The following is an 18,696-nucleotide window of genomic DNA, read 5'->3' on the forward strand; positions in this document are numbered from 1 at the left end:
TTCACTGCCTGCATTTGCTTTTATACATACTTTATACATCTATGTGAAAGAGTACGCACAACCAGAGACATCTGTGGCAAACATTCAGTCCTCTCGTTACTGTATGATGTAGCATACTTAATAGCCCTGTTTCAAAGTTCCTCTCTTTAGGTCTATTTGTCTCTACTTTTATACAGTTAAAATGTTCTAGTTGTGATTTGTATTGTTTTATAATTTTTTGTACTATTTTTATTACTTATCAAAAACTGCACCAAATTACATTAAGTGAAATAAAATTGATGCATTATGTGTAAGACTCGTATCTAAATGGGTTTTGCAGATGTTATCTCTGGTTAGAATTTTAAGACACCAGATTTTAGAGACTAAAATAATAATTACATTTTGCGGGTTTGCAATCTCTACTATTTTTCTTCTAATGGCACCATATTTGTAAATATTTAAATATGACTCACAAAAATGAGCACAGCGTAAAATACTTCCTCACTGATCTGTTTGAATTTATAATAACAGATAAAAGTAAAAGCTGTAGAAAGCAAATATGTAAATATGAGTGACAAACTGAAATGAATGCAGTGATGGAGATAATTACATGACCCCCCCCTTTTTGTTCTCTTTTCTTTTTTCATGTTAAGGTCCTTTCTCTTTGCCTGTGCCACTCTTGCAATTCTACATTTTACTTGTAGTACATTGCATGTATAGGGCATCTTCTTTGATGTGGACGTCATCTGCGTGGCTAACTGAATATCTAAAAAGTACTTCAAGGTGTAAAAGTAAGCATAAAAAAACGATGTACATGCCAATCTTTGTGTACTTCTCTCAGAACAAAGATGCCATTATATTTTAGATGAAAGCTGCAGATTCTGTACAGAGAATTAATTTGTAAAAATCCAGATTTACACATTTACACTGTCTGAACTTTACTTAATGGTCTGTACTCCACACAGTATCTCCAGTGAGATTAATTATCTTCCCTTTTGAATGAAAAGACTCAGACTTCAGCTGGTTAATTATTCCCCTGTCTGATAGCCACAAAGCTTAGGTTACCATGGTGTTCCCCACTAGTCAAAATGGGACATCCTTTCAAACTGAAAGCATGAATCACATGTTTACTAATTGCTTGTAAGCCAATATGAAAATTATCTGGATGGGTATTTTAAAGTTTCCAAGGATGTTATTCAAACTTTTTAAACGGTCCATAAATATGGTGTTTTGTGTCAACAAATATTATTGTGGCTGCTGTAAAAACTGAAAAATATGGTATAAATCATAAGACACTGAACTTAGAGGATGTAGTCTGTTGTTTGGGTACGTTTAAGCACCACAGATTATGGTTTTTAAAAAATCATGGTTTAGGCTGAAATATATTGAATACGCAACATCAGGCCTGTATGCTGAAAAATACAGTCAAAGGAATCCAGCAGGGCTGGACTGATAATCTGGAATACCAGGCATTTTCCCGGTTGGCTGACGCACTTCTGGGCCGATGGACCGGCCATAATAGCACTGACAGCAGCCCATTGGCTTATTTTAATTACTGGGACTGGACTGCCCAATCAAGTCTCTTAATGCAACTGGCCCCTCCCCTAACTTGTAGAAAAGTTTAGTGCGGAAGAAGTTGTGAAAATGTGGAGATGAAAACCTAAGAAGCTAAAAATAGATGCAAGAAAATGTATCAAATTAACCAACATGTTAGCTGCTGTTAGCCGCTGCACGTGAACAGTAGTACCAGCAACAACTAGTAACCAGGCCTCACAGTCATAGGAGGCTCCTGCTGCTAGCACCAGCTGTAGAGAAGGGAGGAAGATGAAATTAACGTAAGAACATAGCTGCGGGGACGTAATTCGGAAGAGTGATTGATTCAAGGACATTCAGGTAAAATGAAAGCCATTGCTAATAGTTAAAGTGTAGCTTTTAATTGTTGTTACATGTTGCAGTGCAACGAAGAAATAACCCACAACAAATGTACCAACCTGATTAAAACCTACTTCAATATCTATAATCAAACAAAAATGAAATCTGTACATGATTTCTTTCTTTGTTGTTTTTAATCATGATGGGCCGCCTGGGCAAAAATGACCGGGCCCTGGTACCCGGTGTGCTAAAATGTATCCATGTGCACTAGTATGGGAGTAAGACTAGTCTCACAATTAAGACAAAAGAAAATACAAAAAATTACTTGCACGCTGTGGTATTCCAGCTTTGCACCACAAAAAAAGCAAACCCACCATCCCTTTTTAAAGAGCAGGTGTGCAACCTGTTGATTTTTCCTTTCTCTTTTGCTTGTTTTTGGCCCAGCACAGCCCCTCTTGCGGTGTGTATGTGCATCATAACTATCAGTCGATAACTCCTGGTTTACATTTATTTAACCACAATTGTTATAAATAAGGTGTCTACAAAGTTTCTTGGTTTTCTTTTTTTTTTTTCATATTATAGATGCTGCTTCACTTTTGTCACCATGGTAAATAATAGTGCATCTCGACCATGTTACAAAGATGGGACTGATACCTAAAAACATGCTATCTCTGTCATACCATCCACTGAATACAACCGAACATGAGGAAAAATCACAGCTTTCAACTCAAAGGTCGATTAAATACTGTTAAACTGAGCTAAATCGACATAATGGCCATAAAGCATGCTGGCAGGGTGCCATGCTTTCACAGAGCCACTTTTTGCCAATGATAATTTATTTTATTACAGGAAGATAAAATAAATGTCAGTAACAGAACCAGTTGCCCACCACTCTGGCCATTAAACAGGACTCCTTTTAATAGCTGGTAGGTCTGTGGTTGACCATCAGTAGACCTAATAAATGAAAATCACTGCATGGAGTATTATACATTTCTGCCCTGCAGACCAGTAATACAGCAGGAGTACAGGAAGTATTGGCCATTGTAGCCGGTCACATTTAACAAAGATATGTCCATACATTTTTAGACAATGACATTTTTGGGGGGAAATTTTGGCCTCTGCACAACGGAAAAGGGTTTTAAATTAAAAAAAAGTTTTAACTGAAGTTCAGACTTTAAGGTTTAATTCAAAGTGTTGCAATAACTGTTTAGGAATTACAACTATTATTAGACATAAAAATGTTTTCAGAGACTCAAAACGAAATATAATTAGTGTTTTTAATACTTGAGACACAAATTGCCTTCAGGGTTGTGTCAGGAATGGCACCCAGCATAAAAATCTGCCACATCAAACATGCGTAACTACCCACTGTGGTGATCCCCGGGGACAAGAGAGCAGCACAAAGTAGCCTTTTTCAAAAAACAAAAATACTTGAGTGAAAATCCCTTACAGTCAATGACTGAACCCATGAGCATCCCCATATGTTGTGCTTCCTTCTTTACGATGCTCTGCCAGACCTTTACTGCAGCCGCCTTCATTTGCTTGCTCGATTGTGGGTCTCTCATTTAGTTTTGCATTTAATAACTGAAAAGTTGCTCTATTGGGTTGAAACTGGGAGGCTAATTTGGCCATTGAAGAATATCCCATTTCCTTGCCTTTAGAAACGCTTGGGTTACTATTCAAGTATGCTTTGGGTCATGGGATGGATGGATGAATGGATGGAATCAAGATTGGCTTCTATTTACAGTCAGAGTAAAAATATTGTAAAGGCACATCAGATCACATCACTGTTTTTAGTTCTTATTATAAAGTGCACGACAACATCACATTAGATCAAACATTTCACCAGACAGTTCCTCCAGTTGCTGCAGTCACATATAACATACAGTACATCTATGCTTTTTTACCTCCTGTTTTGCTCTCTCGAACACGTCACATCTGCAAATTCTGCTCATACAGTCATCACAAACTGTTTTTGTCCCATCATTCCCAAAAGTTTAAAGACCCAAGGGTATTTTCAGCTGTCAGACTTTGATCCACAACTAAGAGAATGAGCCAAATCATTTAGTTTTGGCTTCTTTACACTTGTTTCCAATATGTGTGTCTAAGAATAAATTACTTTTTTACTGTTTCTTTTAAAGCTTTATGTAGTCTCTCCTAGCTACATCTCTGATGTCTTGGTACAGTATGTGTCAGTACATACTGTGAGATCCTCATGCAGATGTCTTTTGTCTGTTCCAGGGTTGCAGCTGTAATACCCCCTTGGCTCTGGAACAATCTGCCAGATCGGTGAGTCAGTGTCATCTTTTAAGTCTGATTTTAAAACATACTTTCATGAAAGAACCTCCTGCTTTTACTTAAGCTTTATTTCCTTTAGGAATTTCTGTAACTTTTCTTATCAAATATTTTTTTGTGTAGGACATTTTTGAAGTTTTTATTATGTTGAAAAACTGTGATTTTTTTGCCCTTAATAAAGATCATTTACTGATCATACGGTGTAAAAGCAGCAGATTTAACTCGCTTTTACTGCAGCTGCTGCACCTGCTGTGATAGGATCAATAGCAGAATCATATCGCTCTGGAAATGCTCGATGAACGAAACAATTAGTTGTTTCTACACAAGCCATGAAACTAAATCACCCTCATATGCAAACATACCATACATGCATACAAGTGCACAGTATGTAGAGGCCTAACAGATTGTGAAGGAGAGTGATAGCGAAATGTGTCACTCGTTGGAATTAAGTTGTCACAAAATCCTCACTAATGCAGTTCCAACTTGGATATGCCAGCGCAGCTGTTTGGGCGTTTTTATCACTATTAAACAGTGTGCGTACCTGCTTGTAGCCTACAAAGCTCTTTATCTTTGTGGCAGCTCATTTCAAAGGTCCTGCCAGCAGGACACAGACATTAAAGACAGATTGTTGCATAACCAATGTTTAAAATGTGATTATGACCAGATGTGCACTCAGATTGTATCTGAGGCGGAGGATTTTGTGATATCGCACATGTGCATGTTTTTAGAGCAAAGCTTTATGTCCTGCCTCTCGAAAACAATCAGTTCGTGCATTGTCAAATTTCTGCCATCTGGCAAAAAAAATGAATAAATAAATAAATGTTGGGGTTTGAAAGAATTATCCAAATAGATATATATATATATATATTTCTGTTGAAATTATGCTTGTTTGTTTGTAATGTAGAAAAATTGTTTTAAAAGGCACAACAACACAAAATCGTAATAGTAATATGGATGCATTTTCAAAAAATACTAAACACAAATATGCATGTCCAAACACAGAAAGATGTGCTGTGATTTAAAAGGTCTGATAGTGGTAGAGAACACAGGAGAATAGGATTTTATAAATTCTCCCGTTCTGGAGGCCTAGCACAAATCAATAACAAACACGTAGTTCACAAACCTCCTAAAAGACATAAACTACTCATGGCCAGTGTCAGCGTTACCAAACGTGTCTTTTTTAGGGTGTTTTTCTTAACTGCTGCCAGAACTGCTGTTGTAGTGCATAAAGGACAGACAGGACTATGGTCTTAGTATGTGGAGAGAGGCTTATTTGATATGAATACTGTGGTATATAAAGGCAGATACAGGAGTGTAATTACATCTAATGGCTGGAAATGCTCCTGTTCAAGACATCTTGGCGTGTAATGCCTGATTATGGGTGATCATTTTCTGCTTTTTGGTGAAAAAGCACAGCATCTAGGACCTGGGCTTTTTTGATGATAGTGGTTCAGAACAATGGGCTATTGAAATGTATTGTTACTATCCCAGCTTAAATGTCAGAGGATAAGGTTGGAAAGAAACTCCAAGGCACAATTTATACTAGCATCTTCAACCAAAAGTGAGAGCAGCTGATATGATTCTGTGACCTGGAACTACCCCTGAGTAGCATTTTATCATGGACTCAACCATATACATACTCTGGCTACAAACTCAGGAGTTTCACCTGCAAAGAAATGATTTATTCTTGTCATCTACTGTCCACATATGACATGAAATGCTAATGATATTTTAAAGGAGAACTGCCACACAAAAAATGTCCCTTCAGTGGTTAAAAGTAGGATACACTGAAACAGAAAAATGCCAGGGTTTATTGAACTCTCCATCCATTTTCATCCGCTTATCCAATTCAGGTGCCCATCCCAGCTGTAGGACGAGAGGATAGGATGCTGCAAGGCGAACATAGAGAGACAGACAACCTTTTATACTCACATTCACACCAATGCCATAACCTAAACCCATGCAAGTCTTTGTTTTTGATTACACAAAAACAGAGGAAAGCCCCGGCCAGATCACAAATTCAAACTCATGACCTTCTTGCTGTGAGGCAACAGTGCTAACCGCTCCACCGTGCTGCCTCATTGAAATATTAAGAGGAAAAGCATACTCCCATATTCAAAGGTAGTGTGACAGAACATGCTGCAAGTAGACAGCACAAGTTATAACATTGTAGCTAGAGATAAACATGGATCTTGGACATTCTATGTGGAAAAGATGCAAATATGTGGACCACTGCTTATGTAAATCCTGTTTGAAATGCTGTGGTGGGACCTTAGGATAGCTGTGCATTACACATAAACCTCAATGAACTGAACCAATGCTGTAATGTAAAGTTCAACGACAGCCAGATTAACTATCAAAAATATAAAACAGACTTACTATTTTTAGTTTTCACTGCTGTCATCTGCTGTCATTTACTATAAGAACTCAAAGGAGAAAGCAACAAACACAAAAATCACAGAGAAAATGCCATCAGAGGTAAAAATGGGCCTGTGGCGCTCTAAAGATCAGTAAAGGTACCCAGGTTCAGTGACTGCAAAACAAGCCCACACCATCACCCCTCCACCTCCATGCTTGACAGCTGCTGTGAGGTGTTTGTGCTCATGTGATGTGTTTGCTTTATGGAAATCTGTATTATTTTGGTCTCATCTACCTAAGAGACATTATTTAGTCAGATGCAACCCTTGCAAACAATGTTCCTGTAACAGCTGCCATAGGACGTGGATGATAGTAATAATAATTATAATTATTTAGCTCAAACTAGAAGTGTATAGAGTTGTCAGTAGACCACCCTCACTACAAAGGGAGCATGTGAAGGTACTTTATGTGATAAATGAATTCATTTGTGCCTATGTGGCTAAAAAGATTATTCAATTAAAGTGAAGGAGAAACGTAACTATTTGCACAATTCTCTCTTTGTAAGACTATGAAGTCATGCAAAACAGAACCCTAATCACAGACAGCTATCACTGAGGAACTGCTGAACCAGCTGCTGAGGTTCATGCTGCTGGTTTACGGTCAGTGTTTTTAATAATGAAGAGCAATCTCTCCATAAAGCTGTTCAGGACAAAAAATGTTTCTGCTTGTGAGTTTATATTGTTGCTTATAGTTCAAAGTTCGACAGAGGACAAGCCTGTTCTTCTAACACTGTACACATCAGTAAAGCTAATGGTCTTCTTTTATGTTTTTCATCATAGTCGACTGCATTTGATGAATTGTACATCAACTTATGAGCCGTGCAGGAACACAGAAGAGAGAAGAGAGATTAAATAAATAATGGCATTTTGATCAGCCCGCCAGAAAGGCCAGACGTGAACAAAGAGGTTTGGAGAGCTAGATTTAAAAATTTGTGTCAGGGCTGATGGATATGTGGTCATCTTCTGCTTCCACAGTAGAGGAAGAGGCATGCTTATGCAGCCCAACCCCACGTAGTCCAGAAGCCAGCACCTCCCTGCTCTAATGCGCTAATCTGATTTGCTTTTAACACTGAAATTTGCCTTGAATAATTTAGGAAACAAAAATCTTATTCATACAGGAAAAGCTAAGCTTTGTGTCTTCTCATAATCATTCAAGTGGTGGAGAGCAGATGGTATACATCAAGTGCGAGGATTTTCCGTGCAGCATACTGCACTTTTATAAATTCAATTATCATATCAAACATTGGAAAAAAATACACACTGAATGGCAAAAAGGAACGTCTAAAGGAATTTCCAGAATGTTGTGTGTGTTTTTTAATTTAGTACAGAAAGAAAATTGTAGTTTTATGCGATAAAAGACTTTTACCTTCTAAACTGGTAAATTGTTGTGTTTGTGGAATGTTATCAAGTCCTTCACATTTTCAACTAAATTGATTTCTTTGTCTATCTCTCTCTCTCTCTCTCTCTCTCTCTCTCTCTCTCTCTCTCTCTATCTATCTATCTATCTGTCTATCTATCTAGTCTGCACAAAAAGGCCATGCACATTACAAAATTTGTTTAAAACCTGCGACTGACAAACTGAAGCAAACGTCACATCCAGCTGCATATTTCGCATTAAAGGACAAGCTGCAGAGGCTCAATTTGAGCAGGTTGATGGATTTTTTTTTTGGTTCAAATAAAGGCAAAAAAATTTGAAGGATTTGGTTTTGCTGAAGGCTGTTTTAAAAATGCAGTCCCGGATGTTTGTGTTATGCTTCGATCACCAGTTAAATTCGGAAGAGGCACCATAAGATTTGTTCAAGGATATGCCTCAACCTTTTTTGGGTTTTTTTTGGGGGGGGGGTTAAAACATTCAGTTAATAAAGTGTACGCTGCTTATTTGTGGAATATTTGCACGGATGTGAATACATTTTAAAGAGAGAAAGAAAAAAGGATGTCCAGTTCTTGGCTGTAAAGCAGATTATTGGGTGAATAAAAAAAATTAAAAAGAGAGAAAATTATTAATTATGTGCATCATAGTTTTCTTTTAACTTTTTTTTTTTTTTTAACCACCAATTAATTGAATTTTTCCCTTTCATTCCTTAACATTCCTGCCTCTTTGTAGTTCTGTAATTAAATGAATTAATTTCACAACTTGCAATTAAAGTTTTGATGCATTTAGCTCTATATATTTTGAGGCTTGGCAAATGGCCTTTCACTACGTTTTCCTCCTTACAGTTTATTGATGAACTGTAAATTATTTTGCATAATTTGATGAAACTGAATTTCTGAATTGCAGACTTTCAACTAGGAAAAATAAAATAAAAAAGTCCTATATTCCAGGTTTATTAAACAACTGACCCAGAAACAGTCTGAATGATTTTAAGATTGAACAGATTGAAGATCACATTTGCCTAAAAAAAGGAAAGAAATATACAGCTTGTAGTTTTTCAAGATTCATGAGTATTATGTGCAGTGCTCCAATTCCAGTTATGGAAATCCTTCTTTTTCCAAAATTGATACAAAAGCTATTCAACCCTGGTTTCTTGTCTGTGATGACTGGCTCAACACTACCTGTATAAACTCAGCTTTGGCCTGTAGATTAGAAATTATATGAGGATGAAAACAGAGTTTGGATTTTGAATTTTATTTAAACTCTTCTAGCAATATGAGATAGGACATTGCAAGTTTCCCACTCACTGAGCAGTAATATGTGTATACCATGTGACTTTGTCCTGCCCTGTGATTGTGATTTAAGACATTATTTTTTTTTAAAGGGCATTTCCTATTGGCTTTTATGTGTCTCATCAAACAGGCTGAAGCAGAAGCAGGATACAGACACAGAGGAGCCTCTTTGAACGGCAGCATCGCCGCGCTTAAGACAACAAGCACTGCCTTAAATGCATCTCTCAGTGTCCTGTTATTTTCTGTGGGAAAGTCAGACTGGACCCAAGATGCTGCTTATCTGAGGTTTCAAATTTATTGGATGAGTCTGTTTTCTTACATATGACAATATGTAGGCCATAGGTTTTAGTTCTTTTGTCGCGCTGTAGCTGTTTGAATCCTCCAGCTTCTTATCAATTTTCATTTGGGCTAAATTTTACTCCGAATTCCTTCTCAATAACTATATTAAAAATGTTGAAAGTATGGGGAAAATCTTCTAAGATGACAGCTGTTTGCTCCACTTTGTGTTGTAGAGGTGGATTTTCTTCTCAGAGGAAATGTAAATGTTCAGATAGTTTATTTACTCTGGCAGCCTGGCGTACATCTCCTCTGTCTGGTGAATTGCGTTTGACTGTTTAAAAGGATGATTTGCGTGAAAGGGCTAAAATAATGGCATTATATTTTTAGATTCATCTCGTCCCGGCTTTGCTGGTTTTTTTCATCAACTTTCACAGCTTCTGTAATTTCAGTGCAATTTCAGGCTCTGATTGCTCTGTTGCTTGAATGCTAATCATTGCTAGTGTATAACTTCATTTCTTTTTGGCTCTTTATGCATTTAAGGAAATGTCATTTAATAAAGAAAATGAAAAAGTTCGGAGAGGTTTGTAAACAGATTGCACTCCTCAGAGATGCGCACACAACAACGACGCGGGGACGTCTGCTTCTGCAGGACTGTGTTTTACAAAACAACTCTTCAGAGCGCTGCACCCCAGCTGCCTATTTGATTTGATTTTTTTTTTTTCATGAAAAAAAATGTTCTGTGCCTTTATGAGGACATCTTGGCTGACATTTGTCTGAGCGTAGGGTTTTTTTAAAAAACATTTTATCAAAGGTTTCTTTCAAATTTAATTGAAATATTTAGTAAATATGTGTTGTTAATACACCTTGACTCCTCAGAGCTGTTTTTGATGTTATAACAATCACATAAAAATAATTAAATTGAGCTCTCTCAAACAACTCCCTTGGAGCTTCAGCAAGTAATCACATACTGAGCATATTTCTGCTAATGACAAAACCCACTGAGGCTTATTATGTGACCTTAGTACCTGTGTTATTGTCCGTGTCCTGTATTCAAGTGTTTTGTGTGGCTAAAAGTGTGTGTGTGCCTGTGTGTGTGTGTGTGTATTCTGTGCTCGCAGTACTTATGGCTGCAGTATTTGTATTTTTGTCCACTAGGGGGCAGCAGAAATGAAACACACTTATTGAGCAGCACTCAACTCCTTTAAGGTCTTTCAGTCTGATCCTTATGAGCAAAAATATAATTTTACTCTTTTACTTTTTAAATGTTTTTGCTTTATTTGAATGTGTTTATTGCCCAATAGACTTCTGAGAGTTCTGATTTTTTATCTCCTACATTTGACATTTGAAATCACTTTTTTTCATAATTAATTTGTTTCATTTTTTAAAATTCACTTTAGAATTAAAAACTGTTTTTGTATCACATATCCACACAGAAACACAAGATAAACATTTTTCTATGGCCCTCAGATTTTTGTTAAAATGAAATGTGCAAAGACTTTTAATTTAAACATGAGAATAGACAAGTGTGTCAAACCTAAAATAACCAACAAGTTTCAAGAAGTTTATCTTCTTCCCTTACCTCAAGTCTAAATATGAAAGTTGACCCAACATGCAAACAGAATTTTATGACATTACAAGGATCTCGATGCCATTTTTTTATCAAGTGTGATATGTTTTTATTTTCAACGAGGGAGAGAAACAACATATAACTGTAAGATGTTCATGCTAGGTAGACCTGGGCAAATCAGAAAGGATCAAAAAGTGGCCTAATTTATATGGCAGTAAAACGTCCAAAGAAAAATACAAACGCGTCAGTGAAATATAAAAATAAACATGAAAAATGTAAGGAGCACATAGAAACCGGAGAGCAAAGCAGGGGAGCAAAATAAATGAAGGACAAATACTAAACACAAAAACAAGAAAGACAATATACATGATCCAGAGGAACTGCGTGGACTGAAGAGGTGGGAATAATAAAGCCAAGATAGAAACCAGCGATAACACACAAAAAGAAACGAATCACAGAAATAATAAAGTCATAACAAGAAGTCAAAATGTGCAGAAAAAAATTCAAAGAACTTGAATTTTCACTAATATAAACCAAACCACCAGACTGCAAACCACAAAATCATAGCAAATTCCAGAGATTGTGATTCTTCTAATCTGTATAATTGAATGTGTTTGTGTAAAAAATCACATTGAACACACTATATTACTCCAGTGGGCCATTCTGACCCATAGCTATGGGGCTGATTACTGATAATAAGAGCCATTCAATGGACCTGTAACATTCAGCACGCGCTCCAATCGAACTATTTTCACATTTTCACTCTTTAAAATTCAAGCTCACATAAAGCTCTTATTTTTTGTCTGTGCTGAATTGTTCAGCTCTTTTTATGAAAGCAGGGGTTTAAAGTGCTTACAAAATCTATGAATATTCAAATAAAAGTATGTTAATTCAACATGTTTTAAAAAAATGTCATCTTTAAAATGGGATTAAAATATTATTATTATAAAGTTATTCATAAATGATAATGTCACGGTGCCTCTCGAATGTTCAGTATCTATCAAATTAAAGATTCTCTGACTGTCAATGAAGCCTCTACAAAGCAAAAGTTCCCCATTTTTTCCTGTGCAACAACACACTGACCTTCTCTGTCCTAAAATCAATTTACTCTAAATTACTTTTCTGTTCCTGTGTAATGGCTCGTGTCCATCTACTGTTGTGGCTTATACCTAAGTAATTGCTAAGTAGTTGTGAACGTAGTCTTTGCCCTTTACCTTTTAGTGAAGCAACATTTAGAAGAATAAAATTCCGCATAGAGATATGTAAAAAGAAAGCTTTCAAAGGATGCGAGTATGACCTTACTATTTCCATAGGAATAAAGAGGCTAAGTGATAACTAAATGCACTTGATTAATTGATCCTCAGTAAGTGTGACCGTCTGTGTAAAAGCAGATGTTTTGGCAGTTTGCTGGTCTGGAGAATTCGCATGTCTGTGAAGCACAATGCCGCAATGTTCCCAGGAGTGGATGTCTTAGCGAATTCAACGCAAGGTCAACGTTCAATTTCAATGCTCAGAGAAACTGCAAAAAAAAAAAAAGCCGAAGAGCTACATCTCAGACTCTACAGGTCTCAATTAGTTTGAAAAATGTGGGACAAACAAGACAAAAGTGGAGATGTTTGGCCATGATGCACAGCACCAAACACCACGTATCAGCACAACCTCATACCAACTTTCAATGTTCTGGGTTTGTTTGTAGCCTCGTGATCTGGACACCTTGCAGTTGACAACGAACTTCTCTGTATACCAAAGTATTTTAGAGTCAAATGAGTCAAAACTGGGTCAAATGATCCAGAGCAGAGCAGCAAATCTACAACAGAAGGGCTGGGCGTGTTGCAATGACCCAGCCAAAGTCCAGACCTCAATGTGATTGAAATGCTGCGGTGGGAGAGCCGTGTTTCAACGAATGCCTTTAAATCTCATAGAACCGAAGCTACTTTATAAAGAAGAGTGAGCTTGAATTCCTCCACTGATAAAATCAGACAGAAAAGGATTGATTCAAGTTTTTGCTAAAGGTGGTTCTACAAGTTACTGAATCATGAGGAGTACTTAGTTTTTCACAGGGCTTCAAACATATCTATGAAAAGCTTTTTTAAGACTGCATACATCGCTTGGTCTTTTTAAATTGAACATTTTTTGGCTTCACTCCTGTGTATTTTTTAAATGACACGGTCTTTATCTGAAAAGATGAACACACTTTTTAAAGCCAAGGACTTTTTAGTTCACTTATCTACTTTTTGCAAGCATCTTTTTTTCATTTTTCACTGAGCAGTCAATGCCAGCTTAACCTCTGAGACCTACAGTTTTCAGAGACATGAGAGAGCACTTTGCTTTCGAGATTGATTAATGAGGAGACAGAGATTATTGTGTACATCAAAAACCAGATTTAATTCAAGTTATACAAGAAAGGCAGAGGTTAGTACAAAAAAAATTCTACATCTCTGAGAATATTCATGAATATTCACTGAAATGCAACAGGCTTCTTTAAAGGTGACATATTATGCTCATTTCCAGCACCCTCCTTTGAATTATGCCTACCGGTGGTTCTTTGCAAACATGAGTCACAGTTCAAATATGTATTTTACACTGGATCTTGGCTGCCCATTGCAAACAGGTGTGAACAGCAGGTGGCTGAGGCTGCTGTGCTCACAGACAGAGGTGAGTTAATAAACATATTTATGATATCAGATACAGAGGCAAGGGTGGACTTGTTTAATATGAGCATTGTGTGAATGCTCGGAATCTATGTGACAGAAAATAAGGAACGGTGTCATAGGTCAGACTTAATTTTGCCATGTATATATATTTATTGCTTTAATTGCTTTATTTTTAGTTTGTTTAATGTTCTTTTGTTGCACTGAAAGATAATGCCTAATATTAGAAGTCATCCTCATGTTGTCAGAATCACTCTGGCCCATCGTGACATGGACACAGGATGTCTGGCACCAGGATGTAGCACATTCATGTCCTGTGGGTTGTACAATGGCTCCTCTATGGATCGGGCTGCATCCTGCAGCACAGTCTGATTAGTGTTTGGGAAGTTTGGAGGCACTACGTATTACTCTTTGGGGTCGCTGCTGTTATCAATGGGTAAGGTTCCCTTGTTTTTTTGTATGTGACTGGCTTGCAACAAAGTTTAGGTGGCTGATATGAGTCAAGGGACCCAAAGTTTCCCAGCAAAACAAAGTGTACACCATACTGACTATATGTGACCATCAAGGTAGAAAAACATTCATCATATCAAAAGCTAGCAGTCACTACTGTGTATTTAATTTGCAATAGAACCTGAAACAGTGATGCAAAATCAAACAATTATTAAAAAATTATTTTAAAAACCCAAAAAAAACCATTACTGATAGACTTGCACAGCAATAAAACTTGAAGTCCCTTTCTTAGTGATGAGTGGATGAGGTGATGCCTTTCTTCTGTGGCGACTTCTTCAAGTCAAAGAAAACAGACTTTTAAAAAGAAATCTGCACATGCCTGGCTGCTCTTTATAGTCTGCAAGTTCAACTGATTCCAAGTGGAGAAAACAAAGACATATCTAAGAGATCTTTGTACAGTGTTATGCATGCATGAAAAAGCTGGGAACAAGAAAGAAAAATAGCACTAATTTAACAGCCGTTTTTCAGCGTATAAGAATAGTGTTGTGTTTGTCATATCGGCTTGGCACTGATAAATCAAAGAAAAGAAGTCTGCTTTTAAATTTCATGAACTGAACAAGAGAATCTCTCTTTAACAGGCATTACCCTGTACTGACAATAATAAGAAAATGTGCCTCATCCGTCATTATCATCCTAAAACAAGCTTTTAGAGGCTGACCAGCAGAGAGACATGTAAAAGGAAAGATATCACTTATTGAGAAAATTTGTTAGTTTGTTGCCTGAGACTTAAGATGTAGACCTCAAAGGGATTTAAAAAACATTCTAATCTTGTTCTTTACTAAACATCACAAATTACTGATGAGACTAATATGTATGACTCTGGCTCATCCACTATGGTGGATTAGAAAGTCAGTTGCTTATCTGTGTCTATACCACAGTAGGACTAGGAGTAAGGGATATAATTATTATTAGTTAAATGAACAAAATTTCTCCCAATTGTTAAATATGTTTGTTTGAAAACAGATCGTAGTTCTTGTTGTCCCTGTTGTCAGATCATCATGGAAAGGCTTCGAGAATAATGCGTTTATTACCAGTCTGATGTGATGACATCTGGAGCTGGAGGTTTTTGAAGGCTCACCTTCCGGCCGCCACTGCCAAATTTTAGGTGTAGCTCTCGTGGACTCATTCTACAGTAACTGCATAAACACATGAATTAGCTGTGTGCTTTTTCCTTTCTTCCACAGGGGAGGAATAATGGGCACGGTTTGGATGCTTGTGTTGCTTGCAGTTCAGGTATGTCGCGCAAGTGGTGGATAATGTAGCACTGAGCTGCCCACCTCCAGCAGAGACGAGAAGAACAGGCTGAAGAGGTCTTCCCAGAGTACTTCTCTTGAAATCCACACTCACATTGTTTTTAAATCAAATACATCTTTTGATTTAATTGATACTCATTCAAGTGACAACTCTTGACGGACTGGAGCTGGAACGGATTTTTTTCACACTCCCCAACTCCTGTAAGGAGACGCTGATGGAAGCTCGCCTTTAAAATACAACATCAGCTCAATGAAACATAATTCCAAAAGAAGGGTGCACTGTTAAATGTTGACTTTAGAAACATTTAATCTCACCTCAAGGTTCAATAAGTACACAAGCTATTCTGGAGCAACAAAAGCAACACTTTTTCCCTCATGTTTAGTTTAAATTTGAGCTGGAAATGTTACTGTTCACCTTGAAAGCAGTAGTTTATTTGAACGACTAAGGTATCCATGAGAGGAAGAAGAAAAAACTCAAAGACTAAGACCTTGTGGTGAGATCGGAATAAAAAGAAGTTACAAGAACTTATTTTGTCTTTGCTTCTTTCTGGTCTTGTTTAAAACACATACAGATGGGCAGAGTTCTCAAACCATGCTGAATTAGTACTAGTTCATTCCCAAAACTGTTGATTAGTCCTGACCTTAGCTTAGCTTAAACTTAGTGTCACTTCAAAAGAAAATATTATTTCAGCACTAAAACCGCTGATATGTGATATCAGCATCTACAGCCTCACATTGATGCAACCATGCAGGTGATCACCTTTAAAAAGTCATTTCTCCTAACCACCCGATTGTCTCACAGGCTTCATAAAAGGCGTCCGCTGAATGAGAGGAAAAGAGAAGCACGAACTGATGAAAAAAAACGACAACATGAAGGCAAATAAACACAGCTCAGTGCACAAAGATAGAAAACGTTTATGAAATCGATGCACAATACTGACATTCAGAGTTAATGCTGGCACCGTTGTGCACGTTACAGTTTGCATGACTGTCAACTTGCTAAACAGAAGCAAATCCAGTTAGTTTGCTTGAAAACTGTTCTTTGGTATTAAAAAACAAAACAAAACATGTTTTCCACCTGCACAGCACGGAAAATAAGATCACACGATTCTGTAATTTAACACAAATTATAAGGCAGCAGAGAACAAAACACAAACATAGTGTCATCAAATGCTTACAATAATGCCAGACGCTTTTCAAATCCTTAAAAAATACTCTAAAGTGCTTCATGAGCATCAATAGATTGTCTAAATAGGAAGCAACTATGTGGCTTCTAGTCAGAGAGGTTTACAGTTGATTGTCCACCATCGTGCTTTCAGATTACGGCAAGAGCGGCAAGCACATTCAAACGCATCACAGCGTGCTCACCGCTTCTATTGTGTACAGCAAAACGGAAAATCTCTCCGTTCCGGTGGAGCCACCCTGTGCTGCTGACCCTGCGTTTCCTGTTTTTCTCAGTTAGACCAAATATTAACCTGTTCGGTTATTTTAAATTTAATTGCCGTGTGTGGCTTTGAAGGAGCCACACACGGCTATAAATTTACCACAATTCTATAGATTTGTTCTGAGTGAACAGCAGATGGCAGCAAAGTTGAACTAAATACCTAAAAGTATTTAGGACAGTCCATAGTGTCAAATATCCTTTGGTGTTATCAAAAAAAAGAAAAAGTTGTTGAGAGTAAACAGAGTTTGTTTTATAAAATGATAATAAAAAAAACTGCTTTCATGACTGTTAAAAGACATGCCTGCATACATATTAAAATGTCTTTAGTACATATGCATAGTCAAATGAAAGCCTGCCTTGCAGTCACTGTTAATATGAGAACAGGCTTTTGTCAAATGTGACAAATGTCTGCTGCTACATTGATATGGCAGTTCTCAAAGTTAAAGTGCATCAAGTTAGTCAGTCATAATCCCAGTTAACTGCAGGGCCAGTTTCACAAGGCAGTTTGTAAAAAGTTAGCCTAAAGGCTCCAATGTTCTGATCGTGGCTTGTTTGATTTACTTGCCTATTTACTCTTTAACCTATGTGTCCAATATATTATAACAGTTCACTCATCAAACCCACTGCAAAATTATTTGATGCAGTTTTCTTTGGATGACAAACTGCCCCAAAGTAAACTGCTGAAAGTAAACCAAAAAAAATTTGCATAAGTAGCCTACAGTGTGTCTTCTTTGGCTGGTGCACACCCAGCACACCCACACATCTACCTACAGTGTCATCATAAAAAGTAAGTAAACATCAGGAAGGTGCTTGTGCACATGTACAAAATGATAACAGGCTGAGGACGCTGCAACTAATGAACTCCTCTGCCTCTGGTTTAATGTTGAGGGTTAAATTTTTGCAGCTGAAAGTCTAGATTATCCTCTGCCTGATATGTTCCTGCAGCCACAGCAGTAAAGGCTCTAAAGAGCTCGGCCCATCAGGCACAGCCTCTGTGTACATCTGCAGCAGTACTTCTTGTAAAACAAACAGCAGGGGCAAGCTCATGCTCAGTAGCTCATACAGCAACGTATAGTCCTGTGCGTTGTCTCTCAGGTGGCCGGCGAAGGCCCGTGCTGCATGACACGCGCGCTGGGACAGATACCGGGGGGCGTTGCACACAGCACGGGTCACACTCAGAGGCCAGCTCAGCTGTTTCCTCATGAACGAGCTGAAGGTACCTGCTGCGGGTTCACTCTGCAGGTCTGCCGGACTGCTGGAGGGGGTGATATCTTCATCAGCAGGACGTCGCTCCTGAATGCTATCACGATTCTAAGAGAGAGGAGGTGATGGGAAGAGAAGTTAGACACCTTGCATCCATCATTGTCAGAGAAGGGTGGATAAATACGCACAGGTCTCACTGAGGGTAGAGAGAAAGTCCTCCGTATGCTCGTGCCATTGTTCCGCTGATCAAAATGCAGTTTGCAGTAGAGTTTCCCTGTAAGATCAAAGTGAAGGTCACGATGAGCCATTTCAGTTATTTTGTGCCATGTAGGTAATATGTGGCTACGCCGTTTGGAGAAACATACCCTCTTCAGAGTGGAAAGCATGCGCTCCCTGTCGAAGAACAGAGCTGCAGGTCGAACAGCGGAAACACTCCCTGTGGAAGTAAAGCCCCTCGGTGCAGATCCTCTCCACCATATAAACGCGCTTCTGACACGAGTGACATTTGTCACCCGACGGGGGAAACGCCCTTCGTACTGAGCCGCCCTGGGAAAACAGCAAA

At 37.9% G+C, this 18,696-nt stretch overlaps 1 protein-coding gene and 1 long non-coding RNA gene across 9 annotated transcripts in view; one reads left to right on the plus strand and one right to left on the minus strand.

Annotated features, from left to right (window-relative positions):
• Positions 1 to 1,582: 1,582 nt before the first annotated feature.
• Positions 1,583 to 16,012, plus strand: LOC102081595 (uncharacterized). 2 transcript variants are annotated; one of them, XR_268978.4, is made up of 3 exons: positions 1,583 to 1,872; positions 4,093 to 4,140; positions 15,419 to 16,012. It is a non-coding gene; the product is annotated as an uncharacterized LOC102081595 (long non-coding RNA). The 2 variants fall into 2 exon arrangements; XR_001224088.3 differs by lacking the exon at positions 15,419 to 16,012 and adding an exon at positions 9,358 to 10,304.
• Positions 13,440 to 18,696, minus strand: part of mical2a (microtubule associated monooxygenase, calponin and LIM domain containing 2a) — a 41,974-nt gene continuing 36,717 nt past the window's right edge. For 4 of the 7 annotated variants that reach the window (XM_013269705.3, XM_013269708.3, XM_013269709.3 and 1 more), the window contains 3 exons: positions 18,500 to 18,680; positions 18,323 to 18,408; positions 16,382 to 18,242 (listed from right to left, as the gene is read on the minus strand). In XM_013269705.3, coding sequence (XP_013125159.1) covers positions 17,844 to 18,242; positions 18,323 to 18,408; positions 18,500 to 18,680 — 666 coding nt within the window. In that variant the 3' untranslated portion in view covers positions 16,382 to 17,843. Of the gene's footprint in view, positions 15,715 to 16,247; positions 16,309 to 16,381; positions 18,243 to 18,322; positions 18,409 to 18,499; positions 18,681 to 18,696 lie in introns of those variants that run through there. The other 3 variants (XM_019358479.2, XM_013269707.3, XM_005467014.4) reach the window with 3 other exon arrangements.

This window comes from Oreochromis niloticus, linkage group LG1, assembly GCF_001858045.2.
Source record: "Oreochromis niloticus isolate F11D_XX linkage group LG1, O_niloticus_UMD_NMBU, whole genome shotgun sequence".
NCBI classification, from domain to species: domain Eukaryota; kingdom Metazoa; phylum Chordata; class Actinopteri; order Cichliformes; family Cichlidae; genus Oreochromis; species Oreochromis niloticus.